The sequence below is a fragment of the Sorex fumeus genome, unplaced genomic scaffold, assembly GCF_029834395.1.
Source record: "Sorex fumeus unplaced genomic scaffold, SorFum_2.1 ptg000002l, whole genome shotgun sequence".
Lineage (NCBI taxonomy): Eukaryota > Metazoa > Chordata > Mammalia > Eulipotyphla > Soricidae > Sorex > Sorex fumeus.
In genome coordinates this window covers 25920515-25947434 of record NW_026606059.1, presented here as the reverse complement: position 1 = coordinate 25947434, position 26920 = coordinate 25920515, and the positions used below count along the sequence as shown (strand labels likewise).

Here is a 26920-nt window from a genome sequence, read left to right as displayed (position 1 = left end):
GTAGCATATGCCAGACCTCAATTCGATTCCCAGCACCCCAAGGTTCCCACCTTCAGCATCCCCAAGTAGCCTGAGCCTCTGCCTGGAGTACCATCAGGCCAGACTAGCATCACACCCACTTCTTTAGGCCTCTGCAGTGAACCCATTGGCTGAGACCACAGGTGGGGTCCCAGGTCTCTTTGAGCTCCACTGGGGAGACCCTTAAAATAAATGAAGTATCAAGGCTGGAGCTATAGCACAGTGGGTAAGGCATTTGCCTTGCACTCGGCCGAACCGGCTTCAATTCCCAGCAGCCCATATGGTCCCCTGAGCACTGCCAAGAGTAATTCCTGAGTGCAGAGCCAGAAGTAACCCCTGTGCATCGCCAGGTATGACAAAAAAAGGCAAAATTAATTAAATTAAATAAATGAAGTATCAACACGCTGTCCATGCATAAACTCACCTCAAATAGAATATAGCTGAAAATAAAAGAGTCCTTGAGAGAGAGATACGGTAAATAGTAATACATGGAGAATCGAAGCTGTACTCCCAAATGATGCTCTGAGATCTCTAGACCTAGCTTCGTTCCGCGCCCTCAGAGGCCCGACAAACAGTAACTGAACAAAATTCCTTCTTGAAAATGTCTTTAAGTCTCTGGGGATTGTCAGAAGGGAATAAATCAAATAAGGAAACATTTTTCCAAGTAATAAAGAACTTCTCTGGTCTTTGTCCCCAGTTATGAGAAGGCAGACGTGAGAACAGGAGGATCTTCGGTATTCGTGAATGGACCCGCATCTAAGTCTCTGCTGCTATGAGGCGCCCGCATCTGACCACGGTCCCATTTCCTGGCTCCATAGGAAGGATGCTGAGAGCGTGCCACATCCTACTTGTGCCCCTTCTCTCCTGGGCGCTCACTTGCAGCCTTTCTGGTGGAACGAGTATCACTGTAAGACTTTCTGATTCCTATGACTCAATCTGAAGAGTAGCCGAAGACCTGAGCTAACAGGCAGCTGGTCAGAACTGATGGAGGCCCTGGGCAACCCCTCCCACTGCCCCAACCTTGCAGCTGGAGTCTGCTGTGACAGTCTTGGAGATCCTTATCCTGTAATGCAGTTGACCGGATTCCAGGACTACAGCAGGAGGAACTGCAAAGCACCAAGGGAACAGGGCAGAGGGCCCTGTGCTCCAGTGGTGGCAGCAGGAAGTAGCATCGCAGCTTCAAGCAGAAATATTGGGACTGTGACATGTATACATCCGTACAAAACTTCAAAACGAATAGCTTAGAAACTGTCTCCATTTCAAGGACAGGGATCGAAAGGTTTGGTTGTGGTCATTGTACATCAACTTCACAAACGCTGATCCTATTGTAACCATATTACTTACACATAATAAAATTTTTTAAATTATCATTCTAAGTGTCATTGTATGGGTCAAATAAGATAGCAGGGCAGGTAGGACATTTGCTTTGCAAACAGGTGACCTGGGATCAATCCCTGGCACCACATGTGGTCCCCCAAGTTCTGAGAGGGGTGATGCCGAGGTGCAGAGCCAGGAGTCGGCCCTGGGCACTGCCGGGTGTGAGCCAGCTCCACCCTCCCCCAACACACTCACACAGACATGACAGAGCTCCTCGGGTAATTCTAATCAATCTCAGTAAGAACAAGGGCAGCTATTCCGGCCTGCACATGCCAACTGTCAAGAGGGGGCTCCCTCCTCAGTCGCCCATCAGGGAGCACAGAGCTGTTACCCAGACAGCATGCATCTCTCTCGCTGGGAAGGGGAGGTCACCGGACCTCTCACTGTCCCTAGCTCTAAGCTGGAGAAGATGAACCACTGACGCATATGACCAAGACGACAGGATTCAGACCCCAGTACAGCATGGTCCCCTGAGCTCTGCCAAGAGCAACCCTCAAGCACTGAGCTGGGAAGAGGGAGAAAAATAAAAACCAGTAGCACAGGGTATATACCCCCCCAAAAAATTAAAAATAAAAAATAAAATGAAATGAAATGAGCTATGGAGCCATATCAGAATGGAGGCCTGGTGAGTGCCATCACTGTGTGAGAGTAGCCAGGGAAACTCCTGCAGTCCCCACAGCACTCGGCAGGCCTGGCACCTGACCCCCAGGACTGCCCCTGCAGGCCAAGTGCGGTCCGGGCAACCCTGCAGCAGGACCCCCCACTGCAACCAGGTGTGCAAGCCCTGGACCCAGAACCAAAGCTAAAAAGGCACGCGCGCCAGGGCTGGCAGTGCCACCGCAGCAATCACAACCAGGAGAATGTGTTCAAGCACAGAACAGAGCAGGATGCTGGTGAGTACGGGGCCCAGGCGGGCAAGCACCTCAAGCAGGTGTGTGCGAACTCCGGGCATCACACGGCCACGACAAACACAACACTGGACAAAGGGCCCCCGCCGCTGACTGCACATCTGTGACAACGACACAATATTCGCCACGGAAGTACAGACACCACAGAAGAGAACATGGTGTGGTTGGGGGTGAGTGAGCGCAAGAGAGGGAGATGGGCACAGGGGAGGGCAGTGGCGCTTAGGAGTGTGAAAATGTCCTGAAGAGATAGTACCAGGATCGGACAAATCCTTTACTCTCATTGCTTTCTCGCTCTTTTTTTTTTTTTTTGTAATCGATGAACAATGGGAGGACAGTGCTACAAGTGATACTACAGTGCTACACTGATTTAAAAAGTTATTCACGCTTGAGTTTTAGGCACACCATGTGAACACCTGTCCAAACCTATAAACTGTTCACCAAGAGTGAAAGCTTAGGGAAACTATGAACTTTGAGCGGCTAAGGTATGGCAATGTAAGTTCATTCTTTTTGAAAAATCTACGATTCCATTAAGGATGTGGGTGACCAGGAAGGCCATTCCTAAGGGAGAAATCACGTGAGCTTCCTCTCTCACTTTTCTTGTAAGTCTAAGACAATTAAAAAAAAAAAAACTTTTACGACAGCCAATTTTTTAGAAACTGACATTCTGTATAAGCATAATACGTAACAAAGAAAAACAATAGTAGGACAGCAAATGTACTACAAGCTCAGCGAGCTGAGTTTGGAGTTCCAGCTCTAAAAGTCTATGAATCATCTTAACACAAACCAGAAAGCTTGGACTAAAACAATACGTTTGAATAACATCACCAAAAAAGCTTGTTGAGTGTTTTTAAAAATGGACTATTACTAAAATTTTTTCAGTACTAAGAAAAATCATGTTCTGCAGATGGCTGTTCCGTTGTTAAAACAAACTTTCCACTGGCTTTCTCGCCCATTGGAGCATTTTGACATCATCCACCCAAATATCAAACTGGTATCCGATACAGTACTTTGGACATCTTCCATGTTATGAAACAACCTAAATTTTTCAAGAACACATTCTCGTTCATAATATGTGTATAAAAGATTCAAAATATATATTTAATGTTAATGGAATTTCTTTTAAAAGCACTATTCATTCTTTCTTGATGATAAGCAATGTGTCTGAAAATAACAAGGTGCCTAGAAGCAAAAGCAATGGTTGGAATCAGAAGACACAAGTTCAGAGTTTCTGTCGTAAACTAGCTGCATGTTCTCAGGTAAGCTGTGTCACTAGGCCTGAGCCTCAACTTTCCTGTCTGTGAAATGAAAGACTGGACACACTCTGGCCTTTCTATAATTAGAATTCTTGTATTGTGCTTCTTCTGTGCATACCCTGCTTTCAGGATCTGTCTTTCAGACCAGTACTGCCTTGAGTTGGTAATAAGAAGTCATCTGTTTATTTTCTCGACCAATGAAAGCCCGCCTAAGATTCAGACCAGCTTGAGGTCTGCTTCAGCTACTCTGATCAACCTAAGCAAAGAAGACAAATAAGAACGAATGATGATATCAACTAGGCTGCTGAAATATCAATAATAATATCTATTTTTATGGCAAGTCCAGCAATATCAAGCTGAGATCCATAGGGTAGGTTGAGTTCTAAGAACATGAATACAGTAGGGGAGAAAAGTGGTAACAGTTTTTTGTTGTTGTTCAAATACTGAGTCCCAACAATGTCAGATACTGTGTGCTCTATGACTGATTTTATGATCTATTTCTAAACTAATGAACAACTGAGGGGGTGAGAGAGAAAGCCCAGGGATTAAGGGACTTTCCTTACACACTGCCAACCCAGGTTTGATTCCTGGCATCACATAAGGCTCCCTAAGCATCTCTAGGACTGATCTCTGAGCATAGAGACAGGAGTAAGCCCAATGTACCACCAGGTATGACCTCAAAATATAAATAAATGCAAATCACTGCTTTGGGTGGCTTGGACATAGTTCAGGGATCAGGAATCAATGCCCGGCCAAGACCACACGGTCCTCCAAGCAGCGTCAGCTGAGGCCCTGGTGGGCCTACACAGAAGTGTCCAGGCTGGTGGTCAAGAATTGCCAAGAGTAGCCCCCCCAGATTCCCTAAACATTGCTTGAGAGGTCCCCCCCACCCAACTGCAATTTTTTCCTCCAGTGCCATCTGTTACATTTTTCCCCCAAGTTTTCCTCCTTTTCTTATGTAGTGGTATTTAACCATGTGGATTTTAAAGCTGATTATAGTAGTTTCAACTTCTGAAGATGTTACTGGTCACTACTAACACTCCAAAGTGCACAGTCAATAAATACTTTCTGAACAGATGAAAGAACAAACAGCTCATCCGTCACATACACACGTCTCAGGAAGCAGCCGCCATTCTCTCCTGAACCCTACGAGCCTTCCACCACCCAGTTCCCCACTGGCTGTTCAGTGCTTTCATTAAATGCCTTTACTAACCTCGTTCTTATTTCTTCTGCCAAGTGTATTTTTATCTTTCCAATTACTCGTACTCTATGTAACATGTGCAAAAGAGCACAGACTAAGCACTTCTCTACTCACATTTGTCTTAAACAAACAGAACTTTAAATTTATACATGCTAAAACACATCAAAAACTCACTGATTAAAACTGACTCGTGAAAAGTCAAAGGAACAGAAAAAAAACAGAGTTCAGAAAAATAACAAATTTGTACGGAATTTTAGAACATGATAACCGTCAAGTCTCAATGCAGTGGGGATTTAAGTTGGATCAATACCTTTATTTTTTTTGGTGGGGGTAGGGGAAGTTTGGTCCACACCTGGATATTGAGGGGTTACTCTTGGCTCTGCACTTAGGAATCACTCCTGGTAGTTTATGGGGGACCACATGGGATGCCAAAGATTGAATCTGGGTCAGCTGCATGCAAGGCAAGTACTAGCTCTCCAGCCCCTGGGTTAATAATTTAACATAAATCCCAGCGATATCAAAAAGCTTAAGACAAAAAATAATAATAAAACCACAAAAGTAGAAACTACAATCCTAACTTCAGTCAGAATACAAGTGCTATAAAAGAAAAGTCATTCCAAGTCATTAAACATAAAACCAGACTCAAGGCTGGGGAGATGGTACAAAGCACTGTAATGTGGGCCTGGCAGGCACAAGGCCCTGAATCTGACCCCCAGCACCACTGGTCTCCAACACTGCCACTTTCATCACTCAAGCTCTGAGCTATCAGGTGCACACACACACACACACACACACACACACACACTGACTATCATCAGAAGGGCTCCCGAGGCCCCCAAAGCAGTGCTGTGTGTTACTCCACCCCCTCCTTAGAATACCAAACTCTAATATCATGCACTCACATGCACTTTTGTTTGTTTGCTTTCTGGGTCACACCTGGTGATGCACAGGGGTTACTCCTGGTTCATGCACTCAGGAATTACTCCTGGCAATGCTCAGGGGACCATATGGGATGCTGGGAATCGAATCCAGGTCGGCCGTGTGCAACACAAACGCCCTCCCCTGTACTCTCGCTCCAGCCCCACATGTACATATTCTTATCAAATAAGAAATAAAAGAGCAGGGGCTAGGAGATATGATGGCAGTTAGGGCAGATGCCTAGCATGCACCAGCCCCCGGCTGATTCCTGGCATTACAGGGTCCCTCAGCATCGCTGGGTGCAGCCCTGGAGGCCCCCCGCCCCGCAGCGTCTGAGCAACACATCCTTCTGCCCTGATGCTGAACTGGCAGCCTTGTGAGCTGAGAATCGCTAGTGGGGTTCCCAAACCTCAAAGTACCACTAGGCAGCCCTAAGCTCCCAGGAGAACGCCAGGGCAACAAATTCGAATGAGTGGGACAGTCATAACTCTCATTAACACAGAAACGGCACATAAATATTATTAAAAACATGCTCAATCTCATTTATATTAGAAAAAAACACAACAGAATGACATTGAGTGTCCCATTTTAACTATGATAAGTGACATATATCCAGGAAATTTTTAGCGTGCTATGTACCTCAGCCCAACAGCTGAAGACCTCCAGGCCCCAACCAAGACCTTACTGGGGCCACTCTCCACATACTTGAATAAGCCTCAGACATAACAGAACTGGCAGAGGAACCCAGGTGTGTGGGACCCGGGGCTGAGATCTCCAAGCCTGCACGGTTTGGGACTGGACCTGTCAGTAGCTAGACAGTTACACCCTCCAACTGCCGTGTAACCCCAACAACGGCCAGGATCCAGAGATTATCACAACAAGCTCGCATTCGCGGCTGCGCGACTATTTATTTACTTTTCTCTAAGTTTTCAGGGTACCTTAAATATCCTTAAATATCCAATCCGCACGACAGAGCCTGGCAAGCTATCCGTAGTCTATGCCAAATAGACCAAATTGATATGCCAAATCCAGTAATAAATGGATCTCATTTCCCTAACCCTGAATATGCAGAGTCGAGAAGGATATGGAAGGAGAGGCTGATAAAACACCAAGGCAGACATAGGCTGCCAAAACGCAGAAAAACAAAAATGATTGTCTCTACTTTTAATGCTCGTACGCTGGCATCTGCTGCATCCACTGAAGACCTTATGGTACAAGCACGAAAGATCAAGTACGACATCATTGGTCTGACCGAAACGAGAAGACATCAATCCCATCATGCTGTTTTCGACACTGGAGAAGAACTGTTCCTTGGAACATGTGATAAAAGAGGCGTCGGTGGTGTCGGTATCCTTGTCAACACAAACTTAGTCACAAGCATTGATTCATTTGAATGCCTAACAACCCGAATCGGACGATTACACTTGAATAAATGTGGCTCACTACCGGCAGTTTCTATCTTTGTTGTCTATGCACCAACATCCAGTTATGGTGAAAGAGAAACTGAGAAATTCTACATGGAGCTGGAGAAGTTCTATAAAGAAGATCACACCTTCTACAAGATCATTGTCGGTGATTTTAATGCCAAGATAGGACCAAGAAGATCAGTCGATGAACTCCACATCGGAACCCATGGCCTGGAATGGAATGAACAGGGTGACAGACTGTCTGAGTTCATCATGTCAACCAAAACCTTCCATGGTAACTCACAATTCCAAAAGGTTGAATCTAAACGTTGGACATGGGAGTCTCCCGATGGACGGTTCCACAATGAAATAGACCACATCATATTCAATCGGCAGTTTCACCTAACCAATGTTGCTGTTGTCCCAAAATTCCAAACGGGATCAGACCACCGTCTTCTTCGTGCAAAATTCTACCTCACAGAACGAGGAGAAAAGAATGCAAGGTTTAAGAAGAGGACTCCCAGAACAACCACCAACTGGGAGCTCTTTGGCTCTATTGCGGCAACATGGGAAGATGCCGTCATTGACAACATTGATGAGGAATACGATCGAATGATTCAGCACCTCCATGATTGTGCAAGGAATGCCAAGAGAGAGATAACCACAAAAAACCGTCTTTCTTCGAACACTCTTGAACTTATTCGCCAACGTGGCTTGGCACATGCCTCAGGCAACCACAAGTGAACATCCAAACTGGCAAAACAGTGCAGAGAAGCCATCAAGGATGACCTCAAAAACAGGAGAGCAGCAGTACTGGTAGATGCAGCAGAAGCTGGGAAAAACATTCGTAATGCCCGCCTGTCCTTCACCAACTACAAAACCAAGATGACTGCCCTCCGACATCATGATGGATCTATCACATCTTCCAGAAGGGCAATGGAGAAGATTATTCATGACTTCTACTCAGATCTCTTTAATAGCCACATCCACTTGCCCACATACCACATACCACATGATGGATATGTCGTTCCCAATGTTCTCCCTTCTGAAATCCAACATGCCATCTCGTCGGTAAAGAAACAAAGAGCACCTGGCCCAGACAAGATCAGACCTGAACACCTGAAGAACTTACCATCAGTACTCATCAATACATTGGCTCAACTCTTCACACGCTACCTGTCTGAATACAAGGTTCCATCCCAAAGGAAAACCAGCAGGACTGTACTACTATACAAGAAAGGAGACATCCACGACATTGGCAACTATCGCCCAATCTGCCTATTGTCTGTCATCTACAAACTATTCACTCGAGTCATCCTGAATAGGATTAGCAGAACACTAGATGAAGGACAACCATGTGAACAAGCTGGATTCCGAAAAGGATTCAGTACCATCGACCATATCCACACAATAACCAAGCTCATTGAGGTATCTCGGGAGTTCAAGATGCCACTCTGTCTAACGTTCATTGATTTAAAGAAGGCCTTTGATTCTGTTGAGATGGAAGCGGTCATGGAAGCCCTAGCCAATCAGGGCGTACAAACTCAATACATCAGGATCCTTCATGAGCTCTATTGCGAATTCACTACCAAGATCTCACCATTCTACAAAGAAGTAATCATCCATATCAAGAAAGGGGTTCGGCAGGGTGATACCATTTCACCAAAACTCTTCAGTGCCACCCTCAAGAACATCATGCGACGACTGGAATGGAAAAACATGGGAGTGAAGATAGATGGTCGGCAACTACACCACCTCCGCTTTGCTGATGACATCGTTCTAATAACACCAAACATCAACCAAGCGGCACAAATGCTGAACGACTTTGACCATGAATGTGGAAAGGTCGGACTACAGCTGAATCTTACGAAGACAATGTTTATGAGAAACAGCCTTGTTCCTGACGCTCCATTCGCTCTCAACGGAACCACCATCTCCGAATGCAACAGTTATATATACCTAGGTCGAGAAATCAACATGATGAATGACCTGGCACCTGAGTTGCACAGGAGGAAGAGAGCGGCTTGGAATGCCTTCAAGAGCATTGAAGAAATAACTAAAAGGACAAAGAACCTCCAGCTACGAGCACATCTCTTTGATTCCACTATTCTTCCTGCATTAACATATGCCTCAGAGACCTGGACCCTACGAAAACAGGATGAGAACGCTATTCGGGTCTCTCAAAGAGGAATCGAAAGAACTATGCTTGGAATATCACGATTCACTCAAATGAGAGATAGAATCCGGAGTTCTGATCTTCGTCAACGCTCAAGAATCAGGGACACTGTCTCATTTGCCAAGACATCAAAAATCAGATGGGCTGGACACGTAATGAGGTTTACAGAGAACCGCTGGACTAGAGCCATTACTGATTGGATTCCACGGGACATCAAAAGATCACGTGGACGCCCACCTATAAGATGGTCAGACTTCTTCGTCAAGACCCTAAATGATCGGTTTGAGGCTCTACATGTTCCTAAAACGAACAGATACTATTGGGCTACGCTAGCACGCAACCGGGATGAATGGAGACGTTACTGGCACCCGCTCGAATAAATTGATGAATAACGGGGATTAAGTGATTAAGTGATTAAGTGATGTACCTCAAACTATGGAAATATAGGAAATTTCATGTGCGACTGGTCTTGGATGAGTAAAATCTGTTAACGTCTATCAAAATTACAAGTGCACACATTCTCAGACTCAGTAATTCTACCTGCTGGATTTCACCAACAAATATTATAATGACACACATGTGAGATGATATATGCTATGAGGTTTTACACAGCGGAATTATCTGTAATAGGAAAATAATGTGAATGACCTAAATGCCTAGCAGTAAAAAAAAATGATTAAATAATAATAAAGTCCTACACGTAACAATTTGCAAGTATCTTCAGAACATGAAGAAAAGAACATGGTAGAAAAATGTGTCTGGAGAGCTGAAGTGAAGGATAAAATGTATTTAAATTTGCTTTCATATACACATATATGGACATACTATCATATATAAAGATTCTGAAAGGATACAAAAAACCTAGTAAAGCATAAGTTACTCATTTGGGAGACAGGGTAGAAATTGTACTACCATGGACAAAACTAGAGGAAAGATTTTTCTCTCCCAATGGAAAATTAATTTATTTAACAACTCTAAGTGGAGGAAGAGATAAGGAAAGTCTTTTTAAAAAAAATACAAAGCATAATTCCAATCTTTCAAAGTAAAAATAAGATAAAAAAAAAACTCTAAATAAACCTTAGTTATTTGATAAAATTGCAAGACATAAAAGTAAGTGGAGATAAATCCAGAAAGACTGGTTCCCTCCCGAAGGAAGACATGAAGACAGTCCAAGACAGATGAAAGCAGAAGATCAAGGCTCAGGGAAGGTAACACACCCGCTCTGAAAGGGAGTGGGAAGTTCGTAGATGTCTATCTTGTTATTATGATTAATAACTTCTATGAGTTAAATATATTGTATAGCAAGTACTAGATAGAATTTTGGAACACACCCAACTGTACTCAGTGCTTATTCCTGACTCTGTACTCAGGGATCACTCCTGATAGGTTTGGGGGCTATAGGAGATCAAACCTAGATTAGCATTTGCAAGACAAGTAGACTACCCACTGTACCATCTCTCCAGTCTATATGTGTGTGTACACATATATATACAGAGACATGTATGTATGTATATGCACACATGTAATGTACATATATGTATATATACAAAATTATTTGTGTGCTCTAAACTTTATATACATAAATTTTTATAAAACATATACATATATATTAAGATTAGCACAAGATAAACATTCCTTGGCAAATTACTATATTCTACTGGAGTTAGAAAACATAACTAAGCTTCTAGAAAAGCTTTTGAATAAATAATTATGAACATTATTCTGATTTTCTCATTTTACGGCCATTTTTTGATAACAATTAAGGTGTTTTTAACACTTCCAATTCTCAATCTCTGCGAGACTTTCATCTGCATGGTCCTGCTACGTTGTTCCAACTTTAAAAATACTGAAGTTAAATACTTTTATATCTCCATCGATCTAAGAATAAAAAGCACATACTTCAAATTCTCAGAAAAATATTCCGAAACTTAAATTTCATTCAGGCTTTAGAATTATATTCTCTTCTTTCAGGGGGAGGCGCATACCTGGTGATTTGGGGGAGCTAGGGGTGTCAGAGGCATTGATCCAGGGGCTTATGCATGCAAGGCATGTGCTCTACTCTCCGAGCCATATTCCTGGACCCTTTCTCATCTCATTTAAAAAAAAAAAAGTTATCAAATTTCTCTCAGGTGGACTGAGGTATGTAAGATCATCGTTTCCCTAGCTATTACATAATGTTTAAAGTCTGCCAGATTGTGCAATTCAAGTCAAAGTGCACTTGTGTTACAAAATATTAGTGGGTTCTTGGGTCAAAGGAATAGTACAGTGGTTGCAGGCAGCTGATCTGATTTGATCCCCAAGTGTGAGTTTCAGAGAAAAGGCAAGGTCAACCCAATGTTATCCAACACCAAAGATCACATATGGTGGCCGAAAACCTGTAGGAGTGATCCCTGAGTATCCCTGGGTGTGGTCAAAACACACATAGCTGGGGTTTTGTTTTGATGGAGCACCTCTCCTCTCTGTTCTCCCCTCCCTCTATCGTTCCCTCCCTCCTTTCCTCCTCCCCCCCTTCCTCTCTCTTTCTTTCCCCTCCCCCTACCACCTTCCCAACCCAAAACTTGACAATTTTGTTATGAAGTCACACCAGATAGTGCTCAGGGGTTACTCCTGATTCTGCACTCAGGGATCACTTCTGGTGGGTTCAGGGGACCGTATGGGGTGCTGGAGTGGGTCAAGTGCAAGATAAATCCGTATCTGCTGTACTATCGCTCCAGTCCCCAAGATTTCTATTTTTACTGCTTCTAAATGGTGTTAACTGCCCATCTTACCAGCAGTTCCTGAGAGTTTCCCAGTATTTGGAATTAACACTTTTAAATCCTTGCCAAATTTATGAACCAGAAATACACAACACATATTTTTACCCTGAGCTTTCCTTGTTGCTGAACATTTTCATTATTCATGTCTATTCCTTTTAAATGTCTCAAGAACTTTGGTTATGCCTGCCTTATTTTCAGAATTAATATTGTGTCCTTTACAGATGGTTACTCTGTGTGTATATATGCTACAATATTAGCATATATTCCTTCTGTTTGTCATTGGCCTTGGTTCTGATACTTTTCCCTGAATTCATTTCTGGCTTTGTTTGATTGGTTTGGGGACCACAGCTGTTCTTAGAGTTTAATCCTGGTTCTGTGCACAGGAATTACTCCTGGTAGACTTTGGGGACCATAAGGGGTGCCAGGGATCGAACCCAGGTCAGCCACATGCAAGGCAAATACCTGCTGTACTATCGCTCCAGTCCCCATTTTAGATATTATGCAGCAAAATCAATCTCCCTTTTTCTTTATAATTTCATCCTTGGCGCTTAAGTGTTACCCATTTATTTGCACTTAAATGGGCACTTCTGTGGTGGTGGTGTGAAGTAACTTTGCACATTAATACTATAAACTTAACTACTACTGTAACCATATTACCTCAATTATTATAAAACATTTAATTCCCACATGGTGGTCTATAAATGCATACTTAATCTTGTGGTTTTATATGTTTCAGTGTCTGAAATATTTTTATGTAGAAACATGAAGCAAGATTTTAAAATCATAAAAATTTTAATTTATTCTTTCATGATAAATAATGTGCTAAATTATATAGAGCAAAAACATATGCTAATTCAACTAAGATTTTCTCATTTCAGATTATTTTTCTTTAAATCAAATGGCCTGTAAGAACAAATTCAACTGGTATGACTGTAATACAAGCACTTTTCGCTGCCCGTCCTCCCTCGAGTCAGTGAGCAAGAGAATCCTAATCAGATAGCTCCTTTTAAAAAGGGGCGGGGGGAGTGGAGAGATATACAGCAGGTAAGGTGCTTGTCTTCTAGTTGCCAACCCAGGTACAATCCCCAACATCCAATATGGTCCCCTAAGCCTTGCCAGAAGGCAAAGCCTTGACTCATGATAGCAATTAGGAGTAAGTCCTTAACACCAGTGAGCGTGGTCCCCAAACAAAACAAATTTTAAGGTGGGGGGGGGGGGGTGTCAAAGAGAGAATACAGGGGTTAAGGCACGTGCCTGTCAAAAGGCCGACCACAATGCTATCCTGGACACTGCATGTGGTCCTCCAAGCACAATGCCAAAAGTAGCCCCCAGTACCCCTAACTTCCACAAAAAGAGTGGGGTGACTACAGCTTCTCATTGCATAGGGCACCAATACAAAAAGGGGAGGGCGTCTGCCTAGTACATGTGGACTGGGGAGGGAACTGCATCTGCGTGGCTATCTCAGCAGGCGCAATGGCAACAGCAGTGAGGATGCTGTGACCTGCTCCCACAGAACCTCTGTTCGCTGGACCAGGTTCTTGTCCAAGTGCAACCAACCTGGCAGGAGTCAGGGCTGTCAGGACACAAAGCAACCCACCAATCCTTTTTAAATGGATTGCTTCGGGCCAGTGCCATGCTGAGATTTCCAACATAGTATTTTTTTTTTCTCCTAAGTGAGTCAGCTGGAATCCAAATGCTTCCAACTAATTTAAATGTTTTATTACAAAGTGGTTTTTGTTAAGAGAGCCCAAAAAAGAAACTGTGCAGGGAATTCTCCCCCAAACACTTAAGATTCTATTAATTTATTATCTTAAAAGTACAGCCCTCACCCACCAAACAGAAAATTAGAGGTTCTATGTAGAGTACTTAGCACGGGGGAAGCAAATGTACAAGCTTTAATGCCACATCACTGGGCTGCATTATTCTTCTGAACGTTACGGAGTTTTAAAACACATGATAGGACACAAAAATGACAAAAAATTTGGGTGAGTCGACTATGACAATAAAAAGGTCAATAATAATTCTAAGCCATTCTGAAAGTATTCGTCTTGGGTCATCTCTAATGAACCTAAAAGAGCCAGCATTTTTACAGGAGCTAAATAAAACTTTTTAAAAGGTTAACGGAAAAAATATTTATGTGAAAACGCCTCCAAATAATCTTTTAGTGGGTGGATTCAGCACATACCAGTGAATACCTTTGAGCTTTGTCCAATTTTGGATTATATTAGCGTTCACCTTTAAGAAACAATGAACCTGTTTTGAAGTAAAACCCCATATTAATAAGAAACATGGAATGTGAATACCAAAAAAAGATATTATCAACTGAACTGTATCTAAATATTTTACAAAGTTTTCCATGTGCTGTAAGATCTTTAAAATGCATGATGATCTTTTTAAAAACTTGTTACTCATCCATCTGTAAAACTCTTAACTTTTTATGTGTATGCCAAGCATAAAATTGACCCAAGCTAAATTTAAACCAAGCCTCACATTACAGGGTTATGTATCCTTGCACCTTACCATGAGTATGACAGTGATCCAAAGAGTAACAACATGCTTTGAATAGTCTACCTTCTGCTGCAACTCAGTACAATGCAAACAGCCTGAGAAGCATGAAAGAATTAGGTACAAGTTTGAAATCTGCAGGCAATCAAGCCAAGAAACCAGGCTATATAATCACAGTCACTTGTAAAACCATTTAAACCATTTTGTGTTGTAATTGTTAGCAGTTTCTTACGACTGTACTCTTTTTTTTCAAACAGAAAAAAAAAAAACCTACTTCCAGAATTAAATGCATATGTACATGAACGTTTTTTCTCCAGTTCTATAGATAAGATTTTGTCCAGGGAGCTGGGGAGATATAGTAAAGTGGGCAGGGCACTTTCCTTGCATGTGGCCAACAGGGTTCGATCCCTGGTATTCCATATGGATCCCTAAGCCCCACCAGGAGTGGATCCCTGAAAAACAGACCCAGGAGTAAGCCCTGAGCACAGCTGGGTGTGGTCCAAAAACCCAACAACAAACAAAAAAGGGCCTTTTTTTTTTTTTTAAATAAATTCTTCAGAGGACAGAAAACACTGAAGAGAGACTAAGAAACTAATTAAGTAACAAGCTTTTAACCTGTTACTATAATATCTGAATGTAAGTTCATTTTTCAGGTGTCAGAGTCATTGTATGCATAATTAATCCCTCCTTTTCTTTTTTTTTTAACAGTGCCAGGAATGGTTCCCAGAATTTCACATATGCAAGGCATGCTCTACTGCTGACCAGATTGGACAATTCTTAGAAAACTTTGTCTCAAGTTAAGATTGTTTAAAGTTGAAAGAAAGCAACCCTGTCCTAACATTGCTTTTGCTTGCTGAGTCCCCAGCAGTGCTCAGAGTTCCCTCAGGCTGAGCAGTGCAGGGCCATTCAGGGCAGACCTCAAAATTTTCTGCTCGGCCCGGTGGCCAGGACCAAACTCAGAGCCGTGAGAATATACAGGACGCACCCCATCCCTCTGAAGGATCTGCCTGGCCCCTCCAAGGTTGCTTTTCAGCCGCTACGAGCAAATGCAGAACTGGGGGGCGGGGGGGGGTCCACTGGTGAAAACTGCCCTAGAAAGGTTTTCAGAGAAGGACTGCCCTCATCATCTGTGGTAAATTGAGGCAGCCTGGCCAGCTCAGTTTGGTTTGGTTTAGTTTGGGTTTGGGGGCCACACCCACCTGCGCTCAGGGCTTACTCCTAGCTCTGCGCTTTGGATTACTCTAGGTGGGGGTTGAACAGCAGTGAGCTGTGGAAGGAAGCACCCAACCCACTGCACCATGGCCGAGACCAGTTCAGGGTCCAGATATGAGCCCTTGTATCTGTTTTCTTAGCCTTCAAAATTAGGAAAGGCAGGAGGATTCGTCTCACATGCAAATTCTGGATGTGAAATACTGCATCCCAGAAGAATTCTTCACGTGTCAACAGTTCAGTGAAGTTTTAAATTGGCTTCTGACAGTTTTTCTCACTTCTCAGATTCTAACTAAAGCATATCTTGTTGCCTTCTTCCACATTTCTGATCACTGCAATGACTGGCCTTTCTCTACTGTCTCTAGCCTCCCTACAAACCGTTCCGGCATCCCCTGCCACATTAAAAAAAAAAAAATAGTAACAATAAAAGGTGAAAGTGTTGTGTAATGATGGAGCTTACAACTTATCTACAGCACAGTTTCAAGTTACAACTGTCAAATTAATATCTGACTTGCATATCTGAATACATGATGTTTATGTTTTTTGGAAGGGTCTAAAGCCAAAAGTAATTATTCAAGTGCAAGCTGTATATTCTCTGATCACCATGAACATGGGGAAAAGTAACATCTGACAGATTAAAAAGTGTAAGAATAGAATTTTTGACAAGTTGACACAGACTGCATATTTTTTTTTAAAGGAAAAGGGAGGGAGGGGCTAGAGAGATGGTACAGCAGGCCAGACACGGCCTTGCAAACGCTGACCCAGCTTCGGTCCCCAGCACACCACATAGTTTCCCCATCCCTGCAGGAATGATCCCTGAGTGCAGAGCCAGAGGAGAAGGTGTGGCCTAAAGCCCGACCCACAAAAAAAAAAAAAAAAAAAAAAGGAGAGGGAGAAGGCATGGAACTAAATCAATATTCAGGAAGCAATACTTAGGAAAACTGAAATTTATTATTTTTTATAGTCTCTAACCAAGGAACCATAAACCTGCATAACTCAAACATAGAGCACATAATTTAAAGCAAAATTCTGAAACTCCTGGTTGATTCCATGTTTTCTTGAGATATGTGCTAAGTCTATCACATTCATCATACACACACACACACACACACACACACACACCCTAAAGACTGAGTCATATTTATTCAAATTGTTCCCAGAAGTTCACTGGTGTGTACCATCAGTGACTCACACTTGGATGTGACAACACAAATTACAGCATTGGAATCAAATACTTTCACTACGATTACCTGACTGAAATATTCCTTTCTAAAGACTATCTCCAAGAATTCAACTCTCATAAGTATTCTTTGATAAAACCTTGCTATTAATTTCATTACATATCAGGATCTGGGCTGGAGCGATAGCACAGTGGATAGGGCGTTTGCCTTGCACACAGCCGACCCGGGTTCGATTCCTCCGTCCCTCTCAGAGAGCCCGGCAAGCTACCAAGAGTATCCCGCCTGCACGGCAGAGCCTGGCAAGGTCCCCATGGCATATTCGATATGCCAAAAACAGTAACAACAAATCTCACAATGGAGACATTACTGGTGCCCACTTGAGCAAATCAATGAACAACTGTAGGACAGTGCTACAGTGGTACATATCAGGATCACATCAGAGAATTTCATGACTGCATTGTGACAATGTATATATTTACGCTTATACAGCTTCCAAAAATTATCAGAAAAAAGAAATGAGGTTAAAAATTCATATATATGTGACTTCACTGAGGACTTTATTTTAATAGGCTTTTGCTAGCTGGGTGTTTTGTTTTACTAATTTATAGTTATTTTTCAGTGAAAAACTGATGTTTTTCAGGAGACGTGGCCAGAAAGCTAAGGGGAAATGCCTGTTTTTAATAATAACTTAATCATGTACCTTTGGAAAGACAAATACACTGGTGAATTTTTAAGTGTCTGATAATACTATGGTTGAACTAAAACTCTAATTTTATTTCCACATTCTGATATTTCAATTACTGACTGTAATAAAGTACTAAAAATTCTGGTAATTCAGCACAGCATGAAAAACACTGACTGCAACGTTAGGGGAAAATATAGCACAAACTTTCAATATATTATGATTATGTGAAAATTTTCATGTATTTCAAAGAATTGTAACTTATGAAAATAGTCAATCTTAGCATATAATAGGCTTGTGATAGATTTTTTTCTTTATTTTACATTATAATAAAAATACATTAAAATACCAATTTTTTAAATGCCATGACCATAAAAATTAAATGTAGTCTGTCAACAACACTTAATCACGTTAAGGGTATAAGTCCTTGGTGCTCCTGTTCGTTCCAGAAAAGCAAACACCATGGCATTTTTGTAACTTCCACAACACTTACGAGGTCCACAGAGACCAAACAAATTCCCATGGATGGACTCGTCACTGAGCCCCAGTGAACACCAAGTATAATTAATGTCAAACTCAAAACTTACTGTTATTTGTTGGTTCAGGAAACCCAGCTTTTGGACCACCACTCCATCCTTTGTTTTCCCCTGTCTGAAACATTAAATTAATTGTTAAAATTAATTGAGAGAAACACTCATTAAACTAAAAGAAAAAATGCTAAGAAAGCAAGTAAACCAGGGCAAAGAGCCTCTCACATAGCTATTCCGCTTATTCTTTCCTTTTGTGACTCAGAACCAGAGACTCAAAAATAACTATAAAAAACAACTATTCCTTTTCAACATTCAGATATTTTTATGTTTCCTACTTTTGTCTGTTGACTTAAATTTAGTCAGGTAAGTTTATTTGGGCAGTTGTAGGGGCTGGGACCTATAGCCTGCAAGGCCCAGGGGCAACTCTTGGCTCTTGAGTGACCTCTAATGGTGTTTAGGGGACTATGTGGAGCTAGGGATAGAAGCAGGGTGGGCTAAATGCAAGGCCAGAAAGTGCCTTAACCCCTGTACTACCTCTCTGGGACTTAATGGCAAGTGATTCTTATTCAAACAGTTCAAAAGAAAAAGAAAAAGAAAAAGAAAAAGAAAAAGAAAAAGAAAAAGAAAGGAAAGGAAAGGAAAGGAAAGGAAAGGAAAAGAAAAGAAAAGAAAAGAAAAGAAAAGAAAAGAAAAGAAAAGAAAAGACAGCTACAAGTGCTAAAGTGACCAACTGAAAATGCTTTCTTCTCACTCCTAAGGCCAATGAGTAGTAGATAAAAATTACTAAATCTGTTCTGAAAAAGTACTTTGACAAGAATCACCAAATATTGCCAATGACACAAAGCAACAACAAAAAGAAAGCTGAAAGTCCTAACTTTGAAACTTGTAATATCTTATTTTTTTAAACTTTTTTTTTTTAGCTTTTTTTGGGAGGGGGCTCTACCTGGCAGTGCTTAGGGGCCAATCTCAGCTGAGTGCTCAGGGGTTACTCCTGACAGTACTCAAGGCACTATGTGAACCCAGCCTCCTGCACACAGAGCATATTCTCAGTCCACAGAGCTACCTCCCCAGCCCATAATCCCTGACTTTTTTTTTTGTGGACAATTTCACCTTTGGTACAAAACAATTATGAAATTCAGGTACTCTAAGTAGAAAATATTTCAAGTAAATCAGTAAGTGCTTTTAAATGGTTATAATCCTATAGTCATCTGAATAAATGACTGCTAAAATCACGTACATTGCCTAGGTGATCAAGAACATGATCTCAAGAAATGATCTCAAGAACACCCATCACTGGGGTTAAATATTTTCAAGTACAAGTTTGCCATCTAAGTCCAATGGCATTATTACGCCATTAATTATTGCCTGGAAAACTTTGTTATTTTAGTAACTTAAGAGATTGTACAGAAGTGATTCTTTTCTTTTCTGGTCATTATAAACTTTGCAAACAATTACTCAAAAGTGAGTCCATAAATAAATACTAATAGAGTAGAATTACAAGGGAACACTAGTGTAGAGGTTAGCAAACCTCTGTGATTTATAAAGCTTTATCATTTGTTTACAATTTAGTTTTGTCATCCAATTTTTCTTTGAGATAACACTGACAAGAATACAAATGTTTGGGGCCAGAGCGATAGTACAGCGGGCAGGATATTTGCCTTGCATGCAGCCAACCCGAGTTCAATCCCCAGCATCCCATATGGTCCCCAAGCACTGCCAGGAGTAATTCCTGAATGCAGAGCCAGGTGTAACCCTTGAGCATTGCCAAGTGTGACCCAAAAAGAAAAAAAAAGGAAACAAATGTTTATATTTTGAGGTACAATGCTATCAAGTCACACACACCACTAAAATGCAAATATCCTAAATATCCTTTCACCACTACCCATAAGAATCTTCTCTTCCACTCTTTCTTCTTAGTAATCTCAGATCTGTCATCAGAATCGAAGGTTTTGGTTTTGTTGGACACTGCTCCTTCCCTCATTCTGTTGCTTTCTTTAGTTATCATTTATGAATGGAAATCACTGAGTATTTCTTTCTTCTCCTGACTTATTTCATTTAGTATGATAACCTCTAGTTCCATCCGTGATATTAGCAAAAGGCAAACTTTCACACTAAAGATTAATATTTCATTGTGTATATATCCCACAACTTCTCTATCTACTCATCTGTCATTGGGTACTTGGGCTGTTTCCAGATCTTAACTACTAAGTGCTAAAATGAACACAGGTGTAAATATATTTTCAAATTAGTATTTTTGTGTTCTTGGGACTGAATCCTAGGAGATGAACTTATAGTAGCTCTATTTTTAATTTCTTGAGAAATTTCCATGCTGTTTTTCATGGAGGCTGAACTAGTTTACATCACCACCAATAATGAATGAGTGCTTTTTCTCCACATCCCTGCCAGCACTACTGTCCTGGTCCTTTTCATACAAGCCAGTCTCACTGGTATGAGGTGCTATCTTCTTATTCTTATTTGAATTTTCCTGATCAAAGGTGATGTATTTTTTTCTTGTGTCTGTGGGCAATCATGTCTACTTTGGAAAAATATGTGATCGGCCATTCTTCCCGATTCTAGATGGGGTTCTTCGATTTGTGAGTTCTCTACGTATCTTGGATACTAGATGTCAAATATATGGTGTAATATGGAGTCTCCCATTCAAGAAGATATTTTTTGTCTTATTTTTTTATTTGAGCTTTGGGCCACACCCAGGAACTGCTCAGGGCTTCTTCCTGGCTATGTGCTCAGAGATGACTTTTGATGAGGCTCAGGGAACCATATGGGGTGCTGGGAACCAAACCCAGATCAGCAATACAAGCACTCTACCCACTATCCTCTCTCTCCAGTGCCTATATGTTTGTTTTACCAAGTTCCTTTGCCAGAACAGAAGTTTATTTGTCGTTATTTGCTTGGTTTCAGTTTGGGGGCCATACCCGGCAGTGATCAGGGCTTACTCCTGGCTCTGGACTCAGGGAACCATAAAGAATGTAGGGTATCAAACCCTAATGGGCCACAAGCATAGCAAGCACCCTGCCCATTGTACAACTACTCCGGCCCAGTTTTTCAGTTTGATATCAGGACCACACCACTAAGCCAAGTACCACCAGGAATGAGGTTTGACCCTCTCAAGAACTAGCAGCTGTAGCCCCTATTGAAAACTGACAGCTCCATGGTCCGGGGTGCATGCCTTAAAGAAACCAACTTCCTGGCGTGGCACAGTACTCCTGAGCACCACAGGATATAGCCCTAGAGGCCCCCAATAACCACAGTGCTGGCTCTGCTGATGCCCCAATTCTACCAGCCAGGACTGGCAATCACTGGGCGAAATCACTAAACCAACCAGTCTGGTCAGCCGAGTAGCACCTGAAGAGGCTCTCCGACCTCCTGAGTACACTGTGGCGGGTTCAGAACTATATAGGTGGAGCCCTTCCAACCAGCAGGAAATCTGAAGAAAATGCTGACCTCATCTGGAGCAAGAAAAAACACTGCAGCAAACTGCCTTTGGTCCAACCTGCACCTCTTCCTGAGACTACAAGCAGCCAATCTCCCCTTTGAAATCTAGACTAGCCAAGCAAGCCTCAATAGCATGAGGCGATTTAGCATGAGGCGATTCTTTAACTGAAGTCTTTGTGAGAGCCAATGAGAGAGTGATGGGTAGGGGACATGCCTTGCCTGCAGCTGACCCTGGGATGGTGTCCCGCACTAGACGGTCTCTCAAGCACCTGCAAGGCGGCCCTGTAGGCCTCCAAACACAGCACAGCCTGGGTAATCCCTGGTAGCATGGGGCCCAAGCACTCCATCCGTGGGCCCTTGCACAGAATCACCTGCCTGGCGAGCCAAGATTTACCAGCTGAGGCCTCCAGACTTCCGAGGATAGCTCAGGAGCCCTATACACACACACACACACACACACACACACACACTCTCTCTCTCTCTCTCTCTCTCACTCTCTCTCTCTCTCTCTTAATCTTGTGTATACATGTACACACATACATACTCACATATACATACTCACAAAGACATCTTGACTTTATGGGTTTTGTTTCTCTGGAGAACCCTAACAATTACAGTGGGTATGCAAAAAAATGTTTTCCAAATTAATGAAATTAATGCGGGCTTTTTGTTCTGTTTCATTTTCACTTAACTTACAAATAAATGTCTATAAGGTGATTCTAATCTATTTTTATAAATTACTCACCAGTTTTTAAGTCAATATAAATGTGTTAAGTTAAAACAATATATACGCAATATAAGAACTACAGAAATTACACACATGTTAGGTTTCATGTTACAAACACTTTTAAAAGAAGAGAAAGCACTGACTAGCCAGGTTATAAAAACAGAATTGAAATCTCTAGCTATACCGCACAGACAAATAATTTTTAATCACTAAGAATAATTCCTTAGATATTTGTACTGCTTTAAAAATAAGGGCATATTTGTTAATTTTTTTCTACTCTAAACCTCAGAAACATACAACTGTAGAAACTAAAAATATCTCTGAAACAGAATCCTTATGTCAGAAAATGGCATAAATAAGAAGCATACTGATTTTTAAGAAAATAACTGTTGAGCTTGTTTCATGAATGTTCATATAAATAAAAGGTGTAATAAGCATAATTTACAACATGCATAGAAAAGATAAAAGTTAATACAAGATGAAATCAAGCTGCTTCTTGCCAAGTTGGCTGACAAGTTCTGAATTCAGGACTCTCTGTTTCTCTTGCAATATTGGTAAGTGTTAATGATGTCATTAACTGCACACAAGAAACAGAATCAAGAACACAAGTCTTGTTAGAAAATAAACACCCTCTGAGTTTACCTTTAAATTTTAAGTAAACAGAAAAATTAGTTTATAGAGTGCCTGTTCAATATAGTTCCTGCCCTAAAGGGATAACCAGGATCTTTATTTCCAATGCTTTTATTTTTCAAGCTTTCAGCTTAGTTCCAGAAACAAAGGCTAACAAAATTATTAAAAAGTATAAATTAAAACTGCTTAAATGGCAAAAACCACAGGTCAATAGCTTAAAAATTATTTAATTGATACCATGGAAAATATATACAACCACTTACCAAACTTTTAGTATTTACTCGTAGTAAGATTATATTTGTACATTATTAACTTTTCTTAACTCCATAAATGTTACTTTGTACTGTGATAATCTATCTTACAGGAATTAAGACAGAATATTACCTCCAAAAATTTAAAGTCTGATTATCTATTCTAACAATTAAGGCAATACTTAGAACCAAGGAACCAAGAAACAAATATGGAAGAATTTGTTCACCTTTGAAATTCTGACAGAATAGGACATGAGCATGCAGACTTAACTCTCACCTTGTCCAGCTGATCCTGAAGACTAGTGGATGCCTTATAACCAAGCTGTAATAGCATTGCTTCTGCAGCATTTTTTTTGGCTATCTTTTTATTGGGTCCTGTCCCAGTAGCAACTTCATTGCCTATCTTGACCTGATAAATAAGAGAAAAAAATTAATGATATTTATTTTCATAAACAGAAACTCATTAGCACCATAAATTTATGTCTAGTGTTGTTAAACATTCAAATAAACAGCTAGTCCATGATTTAAAAAAATGATTATGATAAAATCCCATTTATATATCATATATACATGGAGAAAAATATGGCTCTTAAAACATCAATGGGGATTATCACAGTATGATGGAATGTTGAAGATTTTATCTCCTTACATATTTCTAAGTGGATTTTTAATACACTTACATTTATTACATAAGCATAAAAATAAAATTTACATTGCAATAAAATTTACATTGGTCATGATTATATTTAGTATACATTATTTAACTTAATAAACTTTTGGAAAAGGCTGAGGTTCATGCTAGTGCAATTTAACAAATAAATCAGTTCAAAGAAGAATGAGCTGACCTCCTCTGACAGACACAGTAATTCCACAACTATCTATGGAACAATTTGCACGGGAGGAATCCTGAAAGCACACGTAGAGATCCCACAACAAGGAGAACTCTCCTCCCAGCTTATTAAAGACTCGGTGAATTGACTATGAGGTCCACAATGCCAATACACACACACACACACACACACACACACACACACACACATTACACACAGCCTAGTGCCCTGCAGCATCCACTGCTTGGCATCCAAACCCCAAGTCCACAGCACTACCAAACACTGTTAAGAGCAGTCACAGGTCACTGATGCCCTAGAGCCATACATGTAACGCCAAGACAGGCATGCCAAGAGAGGCTCCCAGTGAACAGTGAAAGGGCATAGTGGCTCGCATGGGTCTGCACTAATGCCCATCCAGCCCATCAGTTGTGTTCTTAATTGTGCCACCAACTATGCTGCCCCAGCCCAGCCTAATAAACTCACATACATGTTGCACTGGCACAGCATCGGGGCAAATACAATCCCCAGAGCACCTGGAGCACAGAGCTGAGACAGCAGCCACAGGTCTCCACAGAGCAGGCTGCACAAGACCACCCATTCCTTCCGAACCAGAAAAGAGAGCAGAGCTGGCAATGCCAAAGCAAGCAAAAGAGGATCAGGCAAGAGAGGGAAGAAAGAGAAATGTATCTAAATGGAAAAAAAAAAGCAAGTTATGAAACTCTGAAAAAAAGAGTGTGATGGAATAATAACAGTGAAACACCTAATTAAGAGCTCAAAGTAACAGCCAGGCTGGATGAACATGTTTCATATGCAGGGGCATGGGTTCAAGCCCCAGCACCTCGACCGGCAACCCCCAAGCATAGAGCCAGGAGTAGCCACTGAGACCCTGTGGGTGTGGCCCAGAATAAAACAAACAAACGGTACAAATTAATGGCTAAGATGGCCACCAATTTCTGAGAAAAATATATGACTCAAATAAAATGAGAATGATTGAGGCCAGAGAGATCGGACAGGGTTAAGGTACATGCTCTGCCCGTGGCCAACCCCAGCTTGATCTCAGCACCGTTTAGGGTTCCCTGTGTACTGCCAGGAGTGAACTGTGAGCACAGCCAGATGTGGACCGAACTCCCCCAGTATGACCCTCCTGCCCCAAAATTAAGAAAGATTCAAACAGAAGTTACAGAGATGAAGAATACAATAATAAACCTCAAATGTATAACGGAGCTGTCCAAGAGCAGAACAAATAAAGCAGTTGAGCAGACAAGTGAGCTGGAAGAGAAAGCAATGGAACTCATCCAGATCGGAGGAAAATAAAAAAGAATTCTGAAAAGTGATGATGTGGCCAGGGAGATGGTTCAAGAGACAGGAGGACAAGCTTCAAATGTGTGAGCATCTCAGCGGGCTCCCTGGAGTGCATGGCTAGGGACGCTGTCACAAAAAGCGAAGGGACGTTAAGGGACCTGCAGGACAACACCCAAAGTAATATTTGCATTTTAAGTATCTCAGCAGAAGAAAGGATCAGAAAAACTCATTTCAACAAATGATGGCCCAATCTGGAGCAGGAGAAAGATATCCACAGAGAAATCGAGTTAAAAGGAATCCAGACAGGGGGGATGGGGGGATGGGGGTGGGAGGGATATTATCCATGGTGGTGGAAAATGGGCACTGGTGGAGGGATGGGTATCTGATCATTGTATAATTGAAACCAAAGCACAAAAAATTGTAAATCTACAACTTTAAAAAAAATAAAATAAAATAAAGGGGAAAAAAATAATAATAATTCTATACTTTAAAAAAAAAAGGAATCCAAAGAGATCTCTGCCATGAAGCACTGTTAATTAAAATGACAAAATTAAAGACACAGAGAGGATGTTAAAAGTGGAAAGAAGGGGTTGGAATGATAGTCCAGTGGGTAGGGCGCTTGCCTTGCACGCTGCTGGTCCAGGTTCGATCCCCAGCACCCCCTATGGTCTTCCATTCCTGCCAGGAGTGAAGCGTGCAGCAGCACCAGTAAATTGAGAACAGCAGGGTATAACACAAAAACAAACGAGAAACATCAAGTGTACCCAATTTTTCCATCCCCACTGCTATCAAAAATAAAAAGTGCAAAGAAAACCTTTTTTTCAACAAAAATGTAGAGGGCATACGATCCAGAGATCGACAAGCTGCAGAGATGTTTCTGGATCCCAAAGTCAGCACCCTATTAAAATGTTAACTCCAGCTGTATCACCCAATTCAAAATTTTAGAATTCCTGGAGCAACACCTCATACTCTAAACCACTGATATACCAGAAGCAGCACACCACATTGGATGGGATATAAAGTAGAAGGCAATCCATCTCGATTAAGAAAATTTTACACCCAAGGCTTAACCTGTAACAACATGTTCATAATCTCATCTACAAAGGCTCAATGGTTCCAGGGTGAGAGACAACACATTTTCTTCTAAGGAAAACTTTTTTGATCTTTTCTAGCGAATTGTTCATAATAAGTAATATAAAATCAATTATTCAGGACCTGCTAATTGGGGCAGACTTGGGTGACAGATGGGAAAACGGGAAATAATGGTGGTGAGAAGGTGTAATGGCAGTGGGATTGGTGCTGGAATGCTGAATGCAATAAATCATTGTGAACAACTTTAAAATAATGAAATAAAAGTTTTTAAAAAAAATAGAGGGCAGAAGAGACTGTGGAATATCATCAAAGTGCTCAAAGGAAATAAAGTTCCTGGGAGCTGGAGAGAGAGTACAGTGGGTAGAGCGTTTGCCTTGCACATGACTGACCCAGGTTCTATCCCAAGCATCCCATATGGTCCCCTGAGCATCTCCAGGAGTAATTCCTGCGTACAGAGTTAAGAGCAAGTAACCCTGAGCATTACCAGGTGTGACTCTGAAAGAGGAAAAAACAAA

The 26920-nt window shown here is 41.5% G+C and overlaps 1 protein-coding gene across 8 annotated transcripts in view; it reads right to left on the bottom strand.

Moving 5' to 3' along the window:
• Positions 1-26920, bottom strand: part of STAU2 (staufen double-stranded RNA binding protein 2) — a 282793-nt gene that overhangs the window by 145155 nt on the left and 110718 nt on the right. For all 8 annotated transcript variants that reach the window (XM_056113368.1, XM_056113359.1, XM_056113351.1 and 5 more), the window contains 2 exons: positions 23459-23590; positions 18178-18241 (listed from right to left, as the gene is read on the bottom strand). In XM_056113368.1, the coding sequence (XP_055969343.1) occupies positions 18178-18241; positions 23459-23590 (196 nt within the window). The remainder of the gene's footprint in view (positions 1-18177; positions 18242-23458; positions 23591-26920) is intronic.